This window comes from Acartia tonsa, chromosome 9, assembly GCF_053477335.1.
Source record: "Acartia tonsa isolate MP-2025a chromosome 9, ASM5347733v1, whole genome shotgun sequence".
Taxonomy (NCBI): Eukaryota; Metazoa; Arthropoda; class Copepoda; order Calanoida; family Acartiidae; genus Acartia; species Acartia tonsa.
Window position 1 is genome coordinate 17,810,651 of NC_137268.1, and position 21,227 is coordinate 17,831,877.

At 31.6% G+C, this 21,227-nt stretch overlaps 1 protein-coding gene across 1 annotated transcript; it reads left to right on the forward strand.

Moving 5' to 3' along the window:
* Positions 1 to 19,858: 19,858 nt before the first annotated feature.
* Positions 19,859 to 21,227, forward strand: LOC145327412 (uncharacterized). The gene is made up of 2 exons (XM_080170963.1): positions 19,859 to 21,083; positions 21,169 to 21,227. The coding sequence occupies exons 1-2, from the start codon at positions 19,859 to 19,861 to the stop codon at positions 21,225 to 21,227; spliced, it is 1,284 nt and encodes a 427-aa protein (XP_080027089.1).

Below are 21,227 nucleotides of genomic sequence, written 5' to 3' on the forward strand. Positions count from 1 at the left end.
ATAAAATTGATATAGGATATAAGGGATACAAGGGAAAATTTATCGTCAAATAGCTGGCTAATATGGACTTCATTTATTGGTCAGTTCGTTCATTAGGGAGTAAAGGGGGTTGAAAGGATATTGTTATTCTAGCCAACTGCCCGCAATACTTTACCAGGGTTCAAGAAAAACTGATGCAACATCCAAGAAATAATATAATCAATTCTCGTAAAGAACAATCAATTAAACTATAGCTGTCATTTTTTTTATCTTAATTTAAATAGATAATTTCATAACATTTTTCATGACTAACCTATTATTTAAATGCTGATAAAGCAACTAATTTATCTTAATATATTTTCTATAAAATCAACACTATGTAAAAGGTTTAAACAAATAAGTTTAGGTGTAAGAGTGTACTTTGATTCCCTATTTAATGTCCCTATTACATATTGTTCAACCAACACCTTTTGGTAGTAGTTGATTTGGACGTTTAGAATTATATTAGATATATATACACCTTAAAATTTTATACTCATGTATTACTATTTTGCTATAATTATATCAACATAAGAACCTAAAACACTAATGTTTTAAGATGGAGATTAGCTTATAATTAAATATAGCCGTTTCAGCAATAACTTATTGAGATAATATATGCTATTTATGTACATCCCCAATGAGATAAACAAAATTACCCCTTCTGTAGATAAGAATTATTGGTGAAAATGTTTGAATACTTCTAATTGACTCAAACCAATCTTTTTTATTAAAAGTTCTTAAAGTTTAAAGCCAGTGATTAATTTTTTGGAAAGATTTTAATATCTCCCCTTTTCCTATCTACAGTATCAAAGTGTACAAAAATTGTATATTAATTTGTACGACCGTTTATGATGTTTAATGATTAAAACCAAGGAAACACGAACATAAACCTGGTTCTAGTGTTTTACAGTGTAGTAGTGTTACGGCTGCCTTTTAGATTTCGTAGATGTAATGTGTTTGAATCTCGGGGCTAAATTATTAAATAAAGTAGTAAGGATTCTTTAAACGTCCGCTTGGACCTCACTAACGAGAGAAAACCGATTGAGTCTCAATTTTTTAAAAGTCACTGTTGGTTTCCCACTATTTTATTTTCAACTTTAAATATTAGACTGGTTTTAGAACATTACTAATCTAACTGTTCTAGAGGCGTAAGGCTTTTAAAGTGCCAATTGTTGAGAAACTTATTGTCGAAAGCTTAAGCTTTAAAATTGGAAATTTTGATGATTTATGTATAGCATAATGATACCTTGTTATGTACCCGACATTCATAGATGATCCAGTTAATTGAATGTGCTGTTAAACTATTATAACTTAATGACCTAAGAACCCGCCATAATACTCCGTAAGTAACTAAGTAACCCCCGCGGTTTCAAATATTTAGAAAATTTATTTAATTCATATATGCTGAAAGTTTTATAGAAAGGTAGGCATTAAAAAATACATTTGGAATGCCTTGGTCTTTATACAGCATACAATTAACATCATTTGGATTAGAACTTTAGGACAAAGGTTTGAAACCGATTTATATCCGCTAGTTCAGAACCGGCTTCTAACCATACTGGAAAATCATGTATCGTATCATATTTTAGATAATATTCTATAAATAATAACATAAAAATCATAATATGAATAACTATTTCGTTGGCCCGGGCATTCGGCCCCTTAGGACCTACAAAACTTATCTTAAGCTAATTATTAACAGCGAAGCTTTTCTATAATTAGTGATGGTCCGTACGTCCGTCCGAAATGGATAGCTTTCATTCGTTAATTTAGTCATGTTAGAATTGTCCTATCGATTTCAAACTTTGCATGATGATTCCTGTAGTAGTTAGGTACGATATAGAAAGCGAAGCAACTCTATAATCATTACCAGAATGTCCGTACGTCCTTTTTAATCATGTTGATTTTTCTGATTGATCTGGTTTTGGTATATTGATTCCTGGGACAACAAAGAACAATATTATAAGCGAAGCAACTCTATATTCAAGTCCTAAAAATGTAAGTAAGTCCATAAACATTATCTTGTATCAAGCAGTTTTCCAACAAATTTACTTACAATTTTGCTTCGACTCTTATACTTTACATTCTGACAATTCAGTTCAGACACTATACAAGTGTTAATGTCCATTTGTCCTACCGTTTCAGTGCTTCGCTTTTATGGATGTTGTCATCCTTGTTTATATTTTAATATTCACAGAAAGCTTTCTTTTATACGATGCGATAAATAACCATTAAAATATAATTTATCAACCTTTATTATAAAGCTTGATTATGATGTAGTACGGTGGAGTATTTAGATATATAGTTAACACTGCATCAATATTAGGTAGGTGGTTTACATCCGCAAATGATATAATCATTCTATTGATTCAAAACTTTGATAAAGCAATTTGTATCGGATGTAAAACAATGCAGTGATGTATTTGCAGTATGACTTCGAACCCGATTAATATCCGCTGGACTAGAACAGGTTTTCAGCCATACTAAAAATTATGTATAGCATCGTATTACAGACAGTTTTCCACAATATTAAAATAAAGATCATAAAATTTATTCAAGTTTGTTAGCCCGGGCCTTCTGCCTCTCAGGGCTAACAAAAGTGGTTTCAATCTGATATTTTTTTTGTTTTAATACCCGCGGAAAGCTGTCTATAATACGATGAGATAAATAACTATTGACACGTCAATATTCCGAAGGTTTAGAAAAACAAAATATAGAATCTAATTACTCCAACAAAGTTTAAACTTTTATGAAGCTTATCGTTGCTACGATATTTGTAGACAAATTTATTTTTGCTTCTTTGCTGTTCGGAATCCAAGCCCATTGAAAGGGTGTGTATGCTTTTAAGACACGAACTACTACAGCGATTAGATGAAATAAACTAAACAGTGCATCTCTATTAAGTTTAAATAGAGGTTATAGAATGTATAGTACTAGAGAACCAATCCCTTTTGGCATAATTGTTCAGAGGTTGAATATTTTCTATATGTAATGGCTTGTAATGAAAAGTTTTATAATAGAGATTTTTTACAAAGAAGGGGGTGACGTTGGATTTGGGATTAATATTAATTTATCATCTATTGTCCTGACTTTTAAGATATCTGGTATTTATAAAACTATTGTGATAATCTAGTATCTTAACTCTATTATACTAATAGAAGTAATAATGTAGTAACTAAGCTGTGTTATAAAGATTTTTTTTATTCATACCTTATTCTATAATTTTTAAGAAAAACAGCATATAGATACTGTATTCTACAACCTCTATTGTAAAACCTATATTGATACTCTAATTCTTATCTCAATTGTTCAAATTTATCTGTAAAGAAGTCCTACTGTATACTTATTATTTAATTCATATTCTATTTTCTTGTTTCTAATAAAACAAAATATAGATACTCTATTCTTTAACCTCTATTGTAAAAACTATATTGATTATTGACACTCTAATCCTATATCTCTATTGTTCAAATTTATCTTTGAAGAATTCTTACTGTGTTTTGTTATCTAATTCAAGACCAATTATCTTATTTTTAATAGAAACAACATATTGATAATCTATTCTACAACCTCTCTTGAAAAAAATCTTTATTGACACTCTAAACCTTTATCTCTTTTGTTCAAATTTATCTGTAAAGAAGTCCTACTGTGTACTTATTATCTAATTCATACTAGAACATCAATTTATCATACACACCCACACACACACATTTACACACACACACACACACATAGATCTATATATGTAAAAATCTTGAAAAAAAGAAAAATTTTATTGGCTGAAAATTTGGATTTAAATAAAATGAATTTCACACCCCCCAAAATTTTGAGATTAAAAACACCCGCCTTCCACCCCTCCCTAAAATACAACTAGAGAGTGTACAATGTACATTGTACATATCTCATATTAATTAGGGATGGCGGTCTATTGAAGGATCCCTTGTAGGTAAAAAAAAATTACGGCGCGCTTCGCGCGCTATTTTACCCCCACCAAAAACAAATTACCCCTTCCCCTTTAAAAAAAATCCCCCCCCCCCAAGTAAAAAACTTAGACGCCCCTGCATTCTTCCTATTGATATTATGATTGTCACGCGTTTGATATAGCACCATTTTACCTATTTATTCATCTCTATATTTAAGATACATTGAGTTAATTTTGGGCGGGTAAAAAAAGACATAAGTACAGCTCTAAGTGAGAGGTTAATTGACAATATGTATCAACTTTCTGGGAGGGAGGGGACATTGGACTGAAAATTACACTGGTGCCCAAAGTTATATGACCGCGTTATCTAATTTGATTGGTTGGTCCCAAAGTAGTTTTGTCCCAAAATATTAGCTAATCTACAGAACGGGTACTTTAGCGTATCATCATACGGAATGTGTATATCAATTTATTTTATCCCTTTAGATCCCTGATCGATCAACTTTGGATGAAGATGTTATTTGTGCTCTAACGCCGCCCAAAACTAGATGCGCATTTACTTTCGCATATTCATTTTCATTTACAAATTATCAGAACTGCGTTTTATTACAACAACATAAACCAGGGCTCGGCATCCTCCTGTAAGCCTCAAGAATATGAACCTTTTACAATTTTAAATTGGCTGAAAATCTAAACATGACCAAAATATGGTAATCCATCTTCTTTCTAAATTTCAAAGCATCCATTGGGTTTGAATTTGAAGCTTAGTCGCGGCTGAAATGCAGCTGACGAGCCCAGATATAAGCTGCCTTTATTTCTATTTTATCATTTGAAGATATGAAAAGTTTTCTGAGGGGAAGTTACAACCAAAGGATAACCTCTAGAGAAGAGGAAACACCTCGAGGTCTTATTAAGATGTACATATAACTTAACTAAAACTATCTAAAAATTTGCATGATTATGCAGCAAAACTTCCTACAAACAAACAATTCTTTTATAACAACATTTGTTCTGGAATCCTAAATATTAATTACATGCACCTGTTTTGGGACAAGGCTTTTCCCCTTCCACACTTGACGTAGGAATAGCAAGAACCGTTTTTTATGTCTTTAGTTATGACGTGGTGTGAAGATAAGATGTCAAGATTCAAACTTACCCAACAAATTGTGGATGCGCTACGTGGTAAATAGAATTTTATAACTTTTTAACGAATATTCAACTATCATGAAAGGATTTTAACAGTGCTACTGACACACAAAGCCAAATTTTCTTTCTAAATATTCTAAACTAGTTTACAAGTCAAGACATAGAATATTCAATTAGAGATTGTTTCCATGGTGAAACGCCATTTCTAAAATAAATTTGACTTTGTGACTTTAACGCACAATAGCAATATATATATGTATGTATGTACTTGTATGCAATATCCTATAATGAAAATTTGAAAGGTGAAGCTAAAGATCACGGAAAATGCTAGTCCAAATTGGTTGTACTTTCAGGGAAGCTTTATAAATATTTACGAGTGGTTTAAGACTATTTTTCTGACCTCCAACAATTCCCCTAGATTTTAGGGGTGAAGCAACTAGTTTATATGCAGGCGACTTTGTGTAGATTATAAAATAGCGCAGTTTCTATATTTCTAAATTGGGATATGTTCGTACATCTGTTACAAAAGATCTCACTAACTGCTACACCAATATCTGTTATAGTGACTTTTTACAGGTTCTAAGAAGTGTATTTGAAGGAGGGTATCTTCACCCTCCCAAGAAATAGAGCCCCTCATTATTTTACTCTTCTTTTCTGAACTAAAATAGAAAGTCCCAAATCATAAAAGTTCACCTAAAGGCCTATAGAGGGGCAGCCACTTGTATAAGTATAATTAAAGACAATGGACGAAATATTTATGTATAACCTCAATGATAATAAACAAAATTACCCCCTTCTGTAGAGTACAAAGTTAAAATGTTTGGATACTCAAATTAATAGTCCAACCAAAATTCAAAAGTCCTCAAAGTTGTTAAGCGAAAAATAAGAAAGCATTATTTTAAAAACTTTGGGGACAATGTCCCCTCCCTCCCTGAGTTTAATGCATGTAAATAAGACAAGTAGTTACTAATATTTGACTTGCGGCTAAATAGATTGCCTAGTTTATTGGAATGTAAATGGCATTCCCCCACACTTTAAATCTCAGTGTTATTAAATAGGGTTGATAAATTAATAAATAATTATTGTTTTTTAATGTATAGTTGAATGAAGGATTTTTAAATTGCAGAGCTGGATCTTTAAATCATTTAGTGGTGTGCCAGATCGGGGCGCGCCAGATCGCCGCACCTAATATCAATCTTTAAATCAAAATGGCATAGGCGAACCAGCGCACCCAGTGGCGCGGCTCTGGCGCGGCAGTTACACTCGATGAGTGTAACCACCGGGGCAGATCGGGGTGAACCGTATTTAATAAATAAATATTTTTTTCAATTAGTTTTAATATTTTATTGCAAAACTTTTGTGAAAACATTTTTATAATTATTTTTAAAATAAATTATATATTGTTTTATTATAAAAAGTTATAAAGTTGTACCGGCGCTGATCGGACCGCGCCAAGATCCCTAATGAAACTTACCTGTGTTCACAACCTTGTTGTTGTATTAATTTAATCATGATATGACACCTAACCTACTGTTCTAGCAATTCAAATGGAATTTCTGGTACAGAATATCAATGAAGTAATTATTAAGTAGGTAATAACATAACTTTAGGCAAGGATGATAACACCCATAAGTTGCGAAGCTTATAAGTAATGCATAAATGACAAAAACGGAAATTGATGGACATCTAATGACTTACATTCAAGGTTTAGAAACTTGTCATGGATAACTTACACAAATTATTGCCCAGATGCCCACAGGATACCTATTCTAAAAGAGAACGCTTATTCATTTATTTTTGTGTTGTTATCCATATTTGTTTTACTGTCCACTGTAAAAAATCAAATATATATTTTTCCAGTATGGCTACAAAACCAATTAATATCCGCTGGATTAGTACCGGTTCTGAAAAATCTGACTAATTTTCATGGATAATATAATAAAAATCATAAAATTAATAATTCTTTAGCAATGGCCATAAGCCTCTCGGGGCCAACAAAAATGGTTTTAATCTTTATTTTTTTTTAAAGCCGCGGAAAGCTGTCTTAATATGATGTGATAAATAAATACTATTAGAATATATTTTACAGTACACAGATAAAAATCTGTAAGATGAGAATTATTTTATTTTGTTTAAGCTTGATGTATTTCTAAAAGCAGATACGCCTTCTATTATTATGTAGTCATATCTAGATGTTAAATGCAGAGAGAGTGGGGACAATGGGCTGTTTATTACACTAGTCCCCAAAGTTTTCTTATTCTTTGGCTTAACAATCCTGGGGACTTTTTAACCACAAATTGTAACCTACAGAAGGGGTAAATTTGTGTATTAACATTGAGGATGTACATCAATTTATCGGCCATTGTCTTACCACTTTAGATCCCTGTGTTAAATGTTACCAATATAGATTTAGCAGTGCATCTCAGGGATCTAAAGGGATAAGACATTGGCCGATAAATTTATGTGCATCTCAATGGTGGTACACTAAATTAACACTTCTGTAGATTACAATTATTGGTTAAAACTTTTTGATACTTAACTTAATGAACCTAAGTTCCCAAAGTTGTAAGGCCAAAGAGTAAAAATGTTATTATAAAACTTTGTGGACTAGTGTAATAAACAACCCAATGTCCTCTCCCTCCCTCTCTAATTGCATCTTCTTTATTAGTATTAGAGTATGTATGTATGTCCGAACGTCCATTTTTCATTGTCATAATGTTATCCTACTAGAACTGAATAAAATTTTGATGTACATATCAATTTATTTTGGTGGAAATGTCGTTAAATGGGGCCTAATCGCCCAATGAATCAACGTATCAAAAACCACGGTAGTTGAACAACTAAAATATATAATAAATGATAGTCTCATTAATATTTTTCAGAATTTTTTTGTTTATTAAATATGTAGTACACAAAAATACTAATTAATTAGTGTTTTTTTTTCTGAAATATAACATCAATTACTTTTAAGTACATGTAAGAAAATCTATGAATATAAAGTATAGAAAAATATATATATATTTTTTTTGTTTTTATCATATCAAAATATCAAATATCAAAAGTCAGTAATGGTCATTTTTATAAAGAAAAAATATAACAGACAATTTATTACCAATATGAAAGAATTATGATAATAATAAGTCATCAATGACAATGAAAAATTACAATCTTATGCGAGATCTTAGTGGACACACACATCTACTTTGGTATATATGATTATATAGCTGAATGAAAATGTTTTTCAAAATATTTTCTACCTATCCCCACTTCGTTGATTGACTTCTATTGTCTATTTTCTAGTTTTGTAGTGTGTATATCCATAGGGAGTCCAAGTTTAATCAGGGATAAGGCATTGTAAGATAATTCATTTATATAACATTGTAAATGAACAAAATCCATCATTATGTAGCTTAAAATAGCCTATGTATATACCATGAGATCTTATTATGGTATATCTCTAAACTAAATCTTGTATAGTTGCTTTGAATGATTATATAGTCACATTCCCTTTATACATCCATCCCGTTGATTGCACGACCTTTGTCTGGAAGTCCTAACTGTACATGGTAAATGAATTGTGCCTGGTTTGGGCTAAAGCATTCACCCTACTCTCACTGGTCGCCAGAAGGGAAAAGCAGTTTTTTGAAACAGGCTCTCTGAGATTATTACTGATTCTAATATATACATATATAGACTAATGAAAAATGCAAAAAACGAAATCAAAAGCGTTCCTTCTTGGGAGAAAATGCGGGAAAAAGATTTTAGCTATTTTTAACCTAAAATTCACATTGGCAAGCCTGTAAAACAATATACTCACATTTTAAACATGTCATTGCTCAGCACCTAGAAGTCGTAGAAAAATGCTACACATACCATTGGAAAGCTCATAACCTCTAGTTTTCATATTGGGACATAACGTTTTTGTACTATTATTAGTTTTTGAGCTATCCTCTGAAGTATACACAATTTTTAAAAATGCAGTTTTTTCTTGAAAATTTTAAGTTTGATACTTGTTACACAAACCTTTTTCAAATTATATTACTTAGCACCTAGGAGTTATAATTATTATTAGTTATATAATCATTTTATATAGGTAAAATTGTATATTTTGGGTACTGTCAATTTTATCTTAATTAAAAATTGTCTTGTGTATAGTTTGTAGTAAGAACCAAGGAGGGAGGGGGGGGGGGGAGTTTATACACTTATAGGAAATGAAATTCAGTATAAATTTTTGCCCTGGATGTTTTTGGGCTTGTTGGTCTGAGCATATTTTTTGAGATATCAAGCCAATTTTTTAATGTAAACCTTTTTTTACATAATTAAGCTAAGTATTCTCTAAAGATTTAATTTTGTCACTTTCCATCTTGGGGTTAGTAGGATATAACACCCCCCAAAACACTAAAATTTAAGGCTTGAGCTTATTTTTAGATATTTCAAGTTATTTTTTTTTATTTAAAATTTTTTCTCATAATTGAGATAAATAGCCACTAAAGATTTCATTTTGGCACTTTCCTTCTTGGGCTAGTGGGGTAAAACAACCCCTTAAACATTAAAATTATATCTCAGTATCATATTTTGCTCTGGCTGTTTGGACTTGTTGTTATAGTTATCAAATGATTCTTTTTTAATATTTTCTTATATGATTGGATCTACCTGTAAAGCTTTAGAAATTGAATTTTGGCACTTTTCTTTAGGGGTTTTTGGGGTAAAAAAGCCCCTATAATACTAAAATTGTTAATAATGAGATTATTTTTAAAGATATCAAGCTAATTTTTTAACGTAAACATTTTTTACATAATTGAAGTAAGTAGTCACTAAGTAGTTTCATTCTGGTACTTTCCTTCTAGAGTCTAGTGGGGTAAAACACCCTCCAAAGTACACATATTATGAGTTCTGAGCTTATTTTCAAAGATATCATGTTGAATTTGAATGAAAACTTAAGTTTTGGGGTCAGTTTTACCCCACTAGTCCATAGAAGGAAAGTGCCAAACTTATGTTTTACTGGTAGATTTAATCATATAAGAGATTTTAAAATGATCAGGTTTATAACTATAACAACAAGCCCAAACATCCAGAGCAAAATTTTATACTAAATTACATTGCCTATAAGTGTTTAAACTCTCCTTCTCACCTTGGATCTTATAAGTTTACAATTGGGCTCAAGCCTTAAATTTTAGTGTTTTTAGGTGTGTTATACCCCACTAACCCCAAGAAGGAAAGTGCCAAAATAAAATCTTTAGTGGCTACTTAGCTCAGTTATGCAAAAAAAGTTTACATTAAAAAAATTTACTTGTTATCTTTAAAAATAAGCTCAGACCTAAGATTTTAGTGTTTCTGGGGCTGTTTTAACCCACTAGCCCCTAGAAGAAAAGTTTCAAACTTAAATTTTTAAAGTTTTACTGGTAGATTTAATCATATAAGAGATTTTACAAAAAGGTTAATAACTATAACAACAAGCCCAAAAACATCCAGGGCAAAAATTTATACTGAATTTCATTTCCTAGAAGTGTATAAACTCCCCCCCTCCCTCCTAAAATTGACAGTACCCAAAATATTCAATTTTACCTATATAAAATAATTATATAACTAATAATAATTATAACTCTTAGGTGCTAAGTAATATAATTTGAAAAAGGTTTGTGCAACAAGTATCAAACTTAAAATTCAAGAAAAAACTGCATTTTTAAAACTTGTGTATACTTCAGAGGATAGCTCAAAAACTAATAATAGTACAAAAACGTTATGTCCCAATATGAAAACTAGAGGTTATGAGCTTTCCAATGGTATGTGTAGCATTTTTCTACGACTTCTAGGTGCTGAGCAATGACATGTTTAAAATGTGAGTATATTGTTTTACAGGCTTACCAATGTGAATTTTAGGTTAAAAATAGCTAAAATCTTTTTCCCGCATTTTCTCCCAAGAAGGAACGCTTTTGATTTCGTTTTTTGCATTTTTCATTAGTCTATATATGTATATATCAGAATCTGTAATAATCTCAGAGAGCCTGTTTCAAAAAACTGCTTTTCTATTCCGGCGACCAGTGTCTAACTATGTATGTCACGCACCTGGCATAGCAGCAGTAGGAACCACTTTTTGCCGTCTTTGGTTATGACGCGATGTTGGGCCGAGATTCTAACCTCTCATTAAATATTCCTTAATCCCTGAATGTTAACACATATTACTACTACAAATTACACATATGAATTCGTATAAAACAGATAAAATTTAGAAAATAGCCAAATTGAAAAAACTAAAAGTGTAATAGTTATTCATAGCATCGTATTAAAGACAGCTTTCCGAGGATATTAAAATTTAAAAATTTTAGATTTTAAGTTCGGCCCCTAGAAGCTTAAAACACTGGCATTGATGTTATGATTTTTAATTTATTTTTAAATTGTCTGTAATACGATGATATAAATGATATCTCAGTATGGCTAAGAACCGGTCCCATTCTAACGAAGTTTAAAAAGTTTCGAAGCCATAATGGAAAACATATTTTAAGATTTTAAAAGAATTTTAGATAATTTACAACATGGTGGACTAACGCTACAAATATAAAGAAGTGCCTATACATCAAAATACGTTTGAAAATTTTCCAAGTTTATTAGTAAAAGTTAATTTATTATATTGAAATTAATTAAAGTAACTACTGAAATAATTAAATGTATTTTTGTCTTTTTTAGAAAATCTTACAATTGGTTTTTGCTGTGAGACATGAGACGTTAATTGTATTGTAAATCGTACTAGTACCCAAAGTTTTCAAAGGCGTTTCAGATTATTTTGCTAAAAAAATTATAAACTTATGAATAGCAGTGTCCAACCTTTTAATCTACAGGGAAATAAGCAATAAAACAGTGGATAATTGATGTGCAATTAATAAAAGTGCCCAAAGTTTTTTAAGCCAACAAATGAAGGCAACGTTGATGTATTAACTATGTTATTTTCAATTTTGTATAGCTAGGTTGATGATGTATATGTATTATATAAATGGATATAGAATGTACGTGGATATATTGACAGGGAAAAATTTGTCGTTAATATAGGTTGCTAACATGAACCTCATTTATTGGTCAGTTCGTTAATCCAGTAGGAGGGTAAGGAGATGGGGTAAAGGGGGTAGATGGGGGTAATCGTTATTTTAGTCCGATGCTAGTAACAATTTATTAGAGTACAACATCCAAGAAATAATATATCGATTATTATATAATTCTACTTCTGGTAAAAGGAAACCAATTAGTTAATTGGTGTATTAAATATGTCCAATAGGACGGGGGATAAATTTTATAAAAACATTATTTCAACAGGGTGATATACTTATTTATCGCATCATATTATGTTTTATAGACAGCTTTCCGCAGATATTAAGATGAAAAATTAGATTAAAAACAGTTTTGTTATCAATATTGTGAGTTCTAAATTATTATTTGTGGAAATACGATGCCAAACAGGATCTTTCAGTATGACTGAGAACAGGTTCTAATCCAGCGGATATTAATCTTTTCAAACCCATACTTCTTTTGCAACAAATTCAGAAATTTAGTATTCCCTGGAAATTAAACAAAGAAAAAATGTAGTGATTAAACAAGACTTGCGGGATTCATGGATATCTATCTACAAATGAACAAAAAAAATGCTGGTAACAAGGAAAATTTGCAGGTTGCCAGCTAATAGGAACCTAGAATTGCTGCTGGATCCAGTAATCTTGTAATAATCCCAGGAACCAGAAAGCAATCGTCACCAGCAATATTCAACTATGATTTGCACTTGACCCAATCTAACAAATTACAAACAAATAGTAAATTATATAAATGTTTTAAAAGAAAACTAAAGTTTCAATTTGATGACATATGTCAATACAAGAAAATCTTACAAATCATCTTTAATTCACACAGTCTATTCAATCAACCATATCAAACTAACGTGTTGTTATTAGCATTGGAGATTAAATATATAATATTGGTTATAATGTCGATGTAACTATAAAATAATAAGGCTCTATAATAGGTGAACAATTCATCGTCAAAAACTTCTGAAATTGACAAAATATGGATCCTATCTCTCTAACTGTCTTTCCCAGAAAATCGGAAAACATTTATTAACATACAAGTATTTTATATTTGTACTGAATAAGCTTTTGAAATAGTTATTATCGCATTGTATTATAGACAGCTTTAAAAAAAATAAAATTTATCAAAACTAGGTATTTATATTACAATTTTTATTTTAATATGCATGAAAAATTGTCTGTAATACGATGCTATATATGGTGTTTCAGGTCAGCAAAGATCCGCTTATAGTCCACCGGATAATCGGTTTGGAAACCACACCTGAAAAGTAATCAAATTGATACTTTGACAAGCTGTTTTTCATACTTGTGTTTGATTAGACAATTTACCAAATAAGCTATATTAAATAGTAACATAAGTCGTATTTTATATACATATTCTTATTTATTATATGATATGTTGATATAATTACAACACTGAAGTTTTATAGGGTTAGACGAACAGAAATTGTATTTGACGGTATCCAATCACTCATTAAAGTTCACACTTTGATTTATAATTGAAATGGATCACTTTTATCTGAGCAGGGGGTCCAATATTGTTTCTGAACATGGTTGCCATAACTTTTATCTGAGCAGGGGGTCCAATATTGTTTCTGAACATGGTTGCCATAACTTTTATCTGGGCAGGGGGTCCAATATTGTTTCTGAACATGGTTGCCATAACTTTTATCTGGGCAGGGGGTCCAATATTGTTTCTGAACATGGTTGCCATAACGTTTATCTGAGCAGGAGGTCTTATATTGTTTCTGAACATGGTTGCCATAACTTTTATCCAAGCATGGGGCGTAATATTGTCCCTGAACATGGTTGCCAAAACTTTTATTAGGGCATTGGGTCCAATATTTTCTGAACATGGTTGCCATAACTTTTATCCAAGCATTGGGCGTAATATTGTCTCTAAACATGGTTGCCATAATTTTTATCTGAGCAGGGGTCCAATATTGTTTCTGAACATGGTTGCCATAACGTTTATCCGAGCAGGAGGTCTTATATTGTTTCTAAACATGGTTGCCATATATTTATCTGAGCAGGGGTTCCAATATTGATTGCCAACTTTGAGGCTAGGTCCAATATTTTTGTCTGAACATGGTTGCCATACATTCTATCTGAGCAGGGAGACTAATATTGTTTCTAAACATGGTTGCCATATACATCCTTAAATAAAAGAAACAGGATCTCTATGTATATTAATTAAAGAATCTCACTTACTTTTGAACCAATATAGTTCTCCTTTACAATGTAGCTTCTCATAGGTCCTGGGAAGGTTTATAAATATCTTTTTTTAAGGGAGATAACACAAGAAAAACTTTTTATCCATAAAAATGTTGCTTTAGAATAATTTCAAAGTTGGCAACTCTAAATGCCAAGCCTTATATTTTTTCCTTTTCCAAAATGAATTAAATACAATAGTCTAAATTAACAGTAAACATTGACTTTTATAGGGAATAGTTTTCTACATAATAATTAGTAGAACAGGACAGACAAAGATTTAAAGTATTTAGCTGACATTGGGCTGTTTATTACACTAGTCCCCAAAATTTTAAAATATATTATTCTTAATCGTTGACTCATCAACTTTTGAATTTTGATTGTTTGGCTCAAACTTGCATAATCCTAACTTTTTCACCAATAACTTCAATCAACAGAATAGGTAATTTTGTTTTCTGAATCTGTTTGACATTAATCTATCTCGTTTTGTCTTATCCCTTTAGATCCCAGAGTTGTTTTCAATTCTGATAATGAATAATTAGCGTACCATTTATTTTATAGAACAATTGTCTCAGGCAAGTTTGGTAATGTTATTTCAATTGATTGAAACTTCATGCATTTTATCAAAACTTTCCACTTTTTATTGATTTCACTTTAGTAAGTATAATTTTTGTATATTTTTATGAATCAACTATAAATTTTACTTATATTTGTTTATCTATCTAAAGTATAATTATCTATCTATTTATTCATCTATCTAGTCACACGGCCAGACAAACGAGTATGAACAAATTATAAGAGTGTCAGCGCTTTAAAAATTCAATATTATTTTTAAAATAATATATGAATTTAATATTTTTTAGTAGCGAAGCTACTCTATAATTCGAAATGTCCGTCCGTCCGTCTGTCCGTCCGTCTGTCCGTCCGTCTGTCCGTCCGTCTGTCCGTGTAAGACAGAATAGGGGAAACGTGATTTTCTCGGCTCCTCTTAAAGATAGACAGCTGAAATTTTTTGACAACATTCCCATTATTAGGGAGCACAATTAACTATAAAACATCAAGGGCGGTCGGACCCCTTTTTGGCAGGTTTTAGGCTATTTTTGTATGTTTCACATTTTTCTCTATATCTTCAGTGTTTATGGTCCGATTTTCAAAATTTTTCAGTTATTGATATCAAAATTAAATTTCCTGTCGTTTACAGAAAACAACTATGACGGCTACACTGCCATTTTGCAGGTTTTAGGCTATTTTTGTATTTTTCACATTTCCACCATATCTTCAGTGTTTATGGTCCAATTTTCAAAATTTTTTCAGTTATAGATATGAGAATTAAATTTCCCGTCGTGTAAAGAAAACATCCATGACGGCCAGACTGCCTTTTTGCAGGTTTTAGGCTATTTTTGTATTTATCACATTATTCTCCATATCTTCAGTGTTTATGGTCCGATTTTCAAAATTTTTTCAGTTATAAATATCAAAATTAACCATGGCTGTCAGACTGCCTTTTATCAGGTTTTTGGCTATTTTTAAATGTTTTACATATTTCCCCATATATTTGGTGTTTTTGGTCCAATTTTCAAACTTTTTTGGGATAAATACACTTTAAATCTACTTTTACGTATTTCCATCCACGATTTTTTGTGCTTCGCTACTTATGGATGTTGTCATCCTTGTTTAAAGATTAATTGCTGTCTTAAAAGCACAGATGTTTAATAAGGATGTACTTGCATTTTAGGATTTTGTTATGTTTATACTTTGCTAATAAAACAATGCCTAATAGCCCTAGGAATTAATATTTTAAAAATCAAGCAAATAGGATAATTATATCATATAAGAAATGTTGTCAAAAAATCATCATGTTGAAAATGGACAAACGGATATTCTGGTAATGGCTATAGTTTCGAACTTATACTTCATTGTTACGGGAATCAAAGTGCAAAGTTTGAAATCAATAATACAATTCTAAGATGCATAAGATAAGAGCTATCCGTTACGGACGGACATACCGATCCTAACTGTATGAAATCTTGGTTTTTAAAAACCAGTAAAAAAGTTGAAAACTCAATACTACAATGATAATATGATAAGGGAATACTAGAAAAATATTTTCAAAGTCATGTCAAGACATGGATAGAGGGAAAGGTGACTGTTAAAAAACATTCCTTGAATAATAATATATTTTTATGTCAGTTAGGAAAGTTCATCTTAATTTTAGTCGCTTTACTATAAAAGTAAGTGAGTAATAGTTATTTCTCGCATCGTATTATAAACAGCTCTCCGTGGATATAAAATGTACAATTATAAGATTAAAATCAGTTTTTTTAGCCCCGAGGTGCCGAATGCACTGGCTAAAAAAACTGGTTTTAATCTTATGATTGTACATTTTTATATTCGTAGAAAGCTGGATATAATACGATGCTAGACGTAGTTTTTTCGTATATATTAGAACCGGTTCCTATCCACCGGATTCGAATGAATACGAGAAATAGTCTTAAACTATCTTAAGCATACACGTGAAGAAGAGAAGAGTGGAAGGGTGTCAACAACATTCCCCTTAATATTCATTTTTGGCAGACTAGCCTTCCCCTTTTCTTCAACCAACAAGGTTTCAAACTAATCTGGCAAAACCCTATGAACGCAAGACTTTAGCAAATACTGAATAGCTTAAAATATCCAAGAACCAATGTAAATTATCTCTAACTTAACAGAAAACAACAAATAAAGGATGCTGTGGTCGCTTCAAGCATTTCGACCAACCAATGGCATTGCACATTCATAGGATCAATTTTACATGTAGTTATAGTCTCTAAATCAACCAACATACCTATACCTATATCCCATTTTCCTAATTGTATAATTTCCAACTCTCAAGTAGTAGCAAGTTGTTATAGCCTGTGTAAGATACCAGTCAATATCCTAGTGAAATAGAATTGTCCTATCTTTTTTAAACTACACTTAGATATGGAAAGAGAGTGAGATAAACAAAGACAAATAAAAGTTCTCCATTTTAGGGAAGCTTCACATAGGTCAATGGGTTGTTTTATTTTCATATCTAAGTATTGGGATGGTTTTAGGCTATATTTTGACTTGAATTTGGAGCCCATAGATGCTAGGGACGCAGCTGCTAGTAATGATATATGGTATCATTCTATCATTTAAAGAATTATGGTTTTTGTCTGTATGATTATAATATTGATAACTACTAAACTGATATAGTTCTCCATTTTAGGGAAGTTCCACATAGGTCAAGGGTCCTACGGCAAACGCAGGAGTCCCAAACGTCGGAGTGGACAAACGCAGGAGTGGATACTTAACCTAACCTAAGCTATTTTAAACCATTTTTTAGGTTTTTTAAATGCCTAACCCCTGCGGGTGGCTTATTTCTATATTTATATCTTAACCTAACCTAATCTGTATAGAAATAACTAATTAAATTAATATTTTATCACTCCTGCGTTTGTCCACGCCGACGTTTGGGACTCCTGCGTTTGTCCTGGAACCGTCAAGGGATTGTTTTATTTTCAGATTTAAATCTTGTTATGGTTTAGGTTTTTGCCCATCCCTTCAACTACTAGTGGTTAAACCCCTAGATGCTATGGATTCACCGACTAGTAAATAAAAGAATTTTTAAAAGGAGGGTCAACTATAAGCCTTGGTAAAATTGTTCTCGTATTATGACATCAAGGTTTAGATAATTATACTGATAAAGGCACAAATCTTCCACCTAGTAGATAGGCAGGTTAGGTGTTTAATGGGATAAAGGAATAGGCATATCTTATATATTACATCAGTCTGGATTTTGCCATTTATAGTAAAATATAGATTAATCTTTAATTCTAAATTTGAAATTACAAAAAGTCCATGCGTCTTTATTAAACATTAGCGGCTTCGCCCCTAGTCTCTAGAGGCTTTGCCCCAAGAGGTTGATCAACCTATTTTTATGTTATTTAAATTTAAATAGAAAAATAAGAAAAAAAATTTGGGGTGGGGTTTTTTTTGGGGGGGGGGGTTAGTTATTATTCATTTTTATGGGGGTTGGGTGTGAATAGCCTAAAACCACACAGGACCAGTAGGTATATTCTCTGAAGAGTAGAGTCCAATCGGTTCAGTGGTTCCTGAGATCTTAAGCTTCAGACAGATAGACGGATAGACAGACAGACATCGTACTACTTTGTATTATAGATATTGGTTTTTAATTTTTTTAGATCAAAATTCAAATTTGCACAAGAAATTAATGCCATATTTGCTTAATATTTGTGAAGAAAAATCTTCTAACATAAGAATTAATTTTAAAATAAAGCAAAAATCTCTAAAATTAAGATACAAAATGTCTGAATTTTAGCGTTTTACGAATGTTTAGTATTTAGTTTCCATTTTTAAAATTATAATGTAATTCTTTTTAAAAGAACAATTTTTGGTATATTTACTACCCTCTATATCTCTACATTAAATTCCTTATTATTTAATCCCAAACCAATAGCGTATTTAGGGGGGTATATAATATCTTATTCAAATTTACTTTTATCTAGAACCATAAACCGTTATGATTTTTAATAATATATAAAACACTTAAACAACGATTATATATAAATAGGATATAGATTCTTAGATAAAATATTTGGATCAAGTCAAGCTGAGTGTGCCAATGGCAACAAGTAAAACAGAGCGTGCCAATATTCCCCCTAGTCAAGTAGAGTATGCCAATATTCCCCCAAGTAAAACATAGTATGCCAATATTTCATCAAGTAAAGCATAGTATGCCAATAGTTTATCAAACAAAGCAGCATGACAAAAAAAATAAAAAAAGATGAATTTAACATATTTTCCGATTTATATTATAATAATTCAACCTACAAATTTACTACTTTATGTACGTAAAATATATAAACTAGCAGTTGCATCCCTAGCATCTAGGAGCTCTCTATTCCAAGTAGTAGAAAAGTTACGAAAATTAGCCTAAAACAATTAAAATTTCAAAATAAAAGATCTCACTAATCGATGGACTGTTATGGTTCCTCTTTCAATGAAGCTTCTTATTGGTCCTTTAAAACTTAAATGTAAAGGAGATTTTCAGCTCTCTCCTTCCCTCAAATGCCCCTAGAGACATCGAGGGGGGGGGGGGGGGCAGGGGTGGAGCCACTAGTATATATACATAAATTATTTTAAAATTTTTAGAAAAAGCATATCTTGACAATTAAAGCAGAGTATGCCAATATTACGCCAAGTAAAGCAGAGTGTGCCAATATTCCCCCTAGTCAAGTAGAGTATGCCAATATTACCCCAAGTCAAGTAGCGTGTGCCAAAACAGGCTATTGGCATACTCAGCTTGACTTGATCCAAATATTTTATTTGTTGTCATGAAACCACTATAATTCAATGTTATGCTCCAACCAACCAAGCAACAGATGATGATAAAGACAATTTCTATGAAATTCTCCAAAGAGAAATTGATCTTGTTCCAAGTCATGATGTCCTTATTGTACTTGGTGATATGAATGCCAAGGTTGGAAGCAATAATAGTGGAAGGGAGCAAGTGATGGGTAAACATGGTCTTGGAGTCATAAATGACAATGGAGAAAGGTTTTGTGAACTGTGCACTAATAATAATCTTGTTATTGGTGGTACAATTTTCCCTCACAAAAGGATTCACAAAGAAACCTGGACATCTCCAGATGGAATTACCAAAAACCAGATTGACCATTTTACCATCAACAAAAAATGGAGAAACTCTCTTCAAGATGTACGTGTCTACAGAGGTGCTGATGTCCACAGTGACCACTACCTCCTTGTAGGAACTCTCAAACTTAAATTGAGAAAGTCGGAAAATCCTGCTAATCCAACAAGGAGAAAGTACGATACAAATAAACTAAAGAATAATGACATTAAACAGCAATTCAAATTAGAGCTGAGAAACCGCTTTCAAATTCTTGAGAATGAAGAAGAATCTCAAACAGAAGAAGATAATTCTGTTGAAGGAAAGTGGAACAACTTCAAATTAGCTTTTCAAAAAACATCTGAAAATGTTCTTGGTTTCAAAAAGAACAAATCTAAGCCATGGATTTCCAATGAGACATGGTCAAAGATTGATGAAAGAAAGAAAATTAAAACTAAGATGTTGGGAACAAATTCACCTGAGACAAAAGAAGAACTAAAAGCAGAATATAGTGAACAGGATAGAAAAGTCAAAAGGAGTGCCAGAAAAGATAAGCGTGATTACATTGAAGATCTTGCTGGTAAGGCAGAAACAGCTGCCATTCATGGTGATTCAAGAGAACTTTATAGAATTACCAAGCTCCTAGCTGGAAAGAAACCAGCATCTTCTAATACACTTAAAAATAAACAAGGTCAAATACTCACCACAGAACGTGAAAAAGCTGATAGATGGGTAGAGCATTTCAAAGAAGTTCTGAATAGACCTGAACCACTAACCATAGCTGATCCTGAAAGTGCAGACAATGACTTAGATATAAATGTTGATGCTCCAACAGATGCAGAAGTCAGAAGAGCTATTGAATCTTTAAAATCTAATAAATCACCAGGAATCGATCTTATTCAAGCTGAAATTTTAAAAGCAGACTTGGATACTTCCACCAAATACTTATCTGATCTATTTCGCGCTATTTGGATGGAAGAAACTATACCTGAAGATTGGTGCAAAGGTGTTATAACAAAGCTTCCTAAAAAAGGTGATTTAAGCAATTGTGACAACTGGAGAGGTATAACTCTTTTGTCCATTGCAAGCAAAGTTTTCTGTAAAATACTTTTATTTCGAATTGAAGATGAAATTGACTTATTACTAAGAGAAGAACAAGCTGGATTTAGAAAGTCAAGAGGTTGTATTGACCAAATTTTTGCTCTAA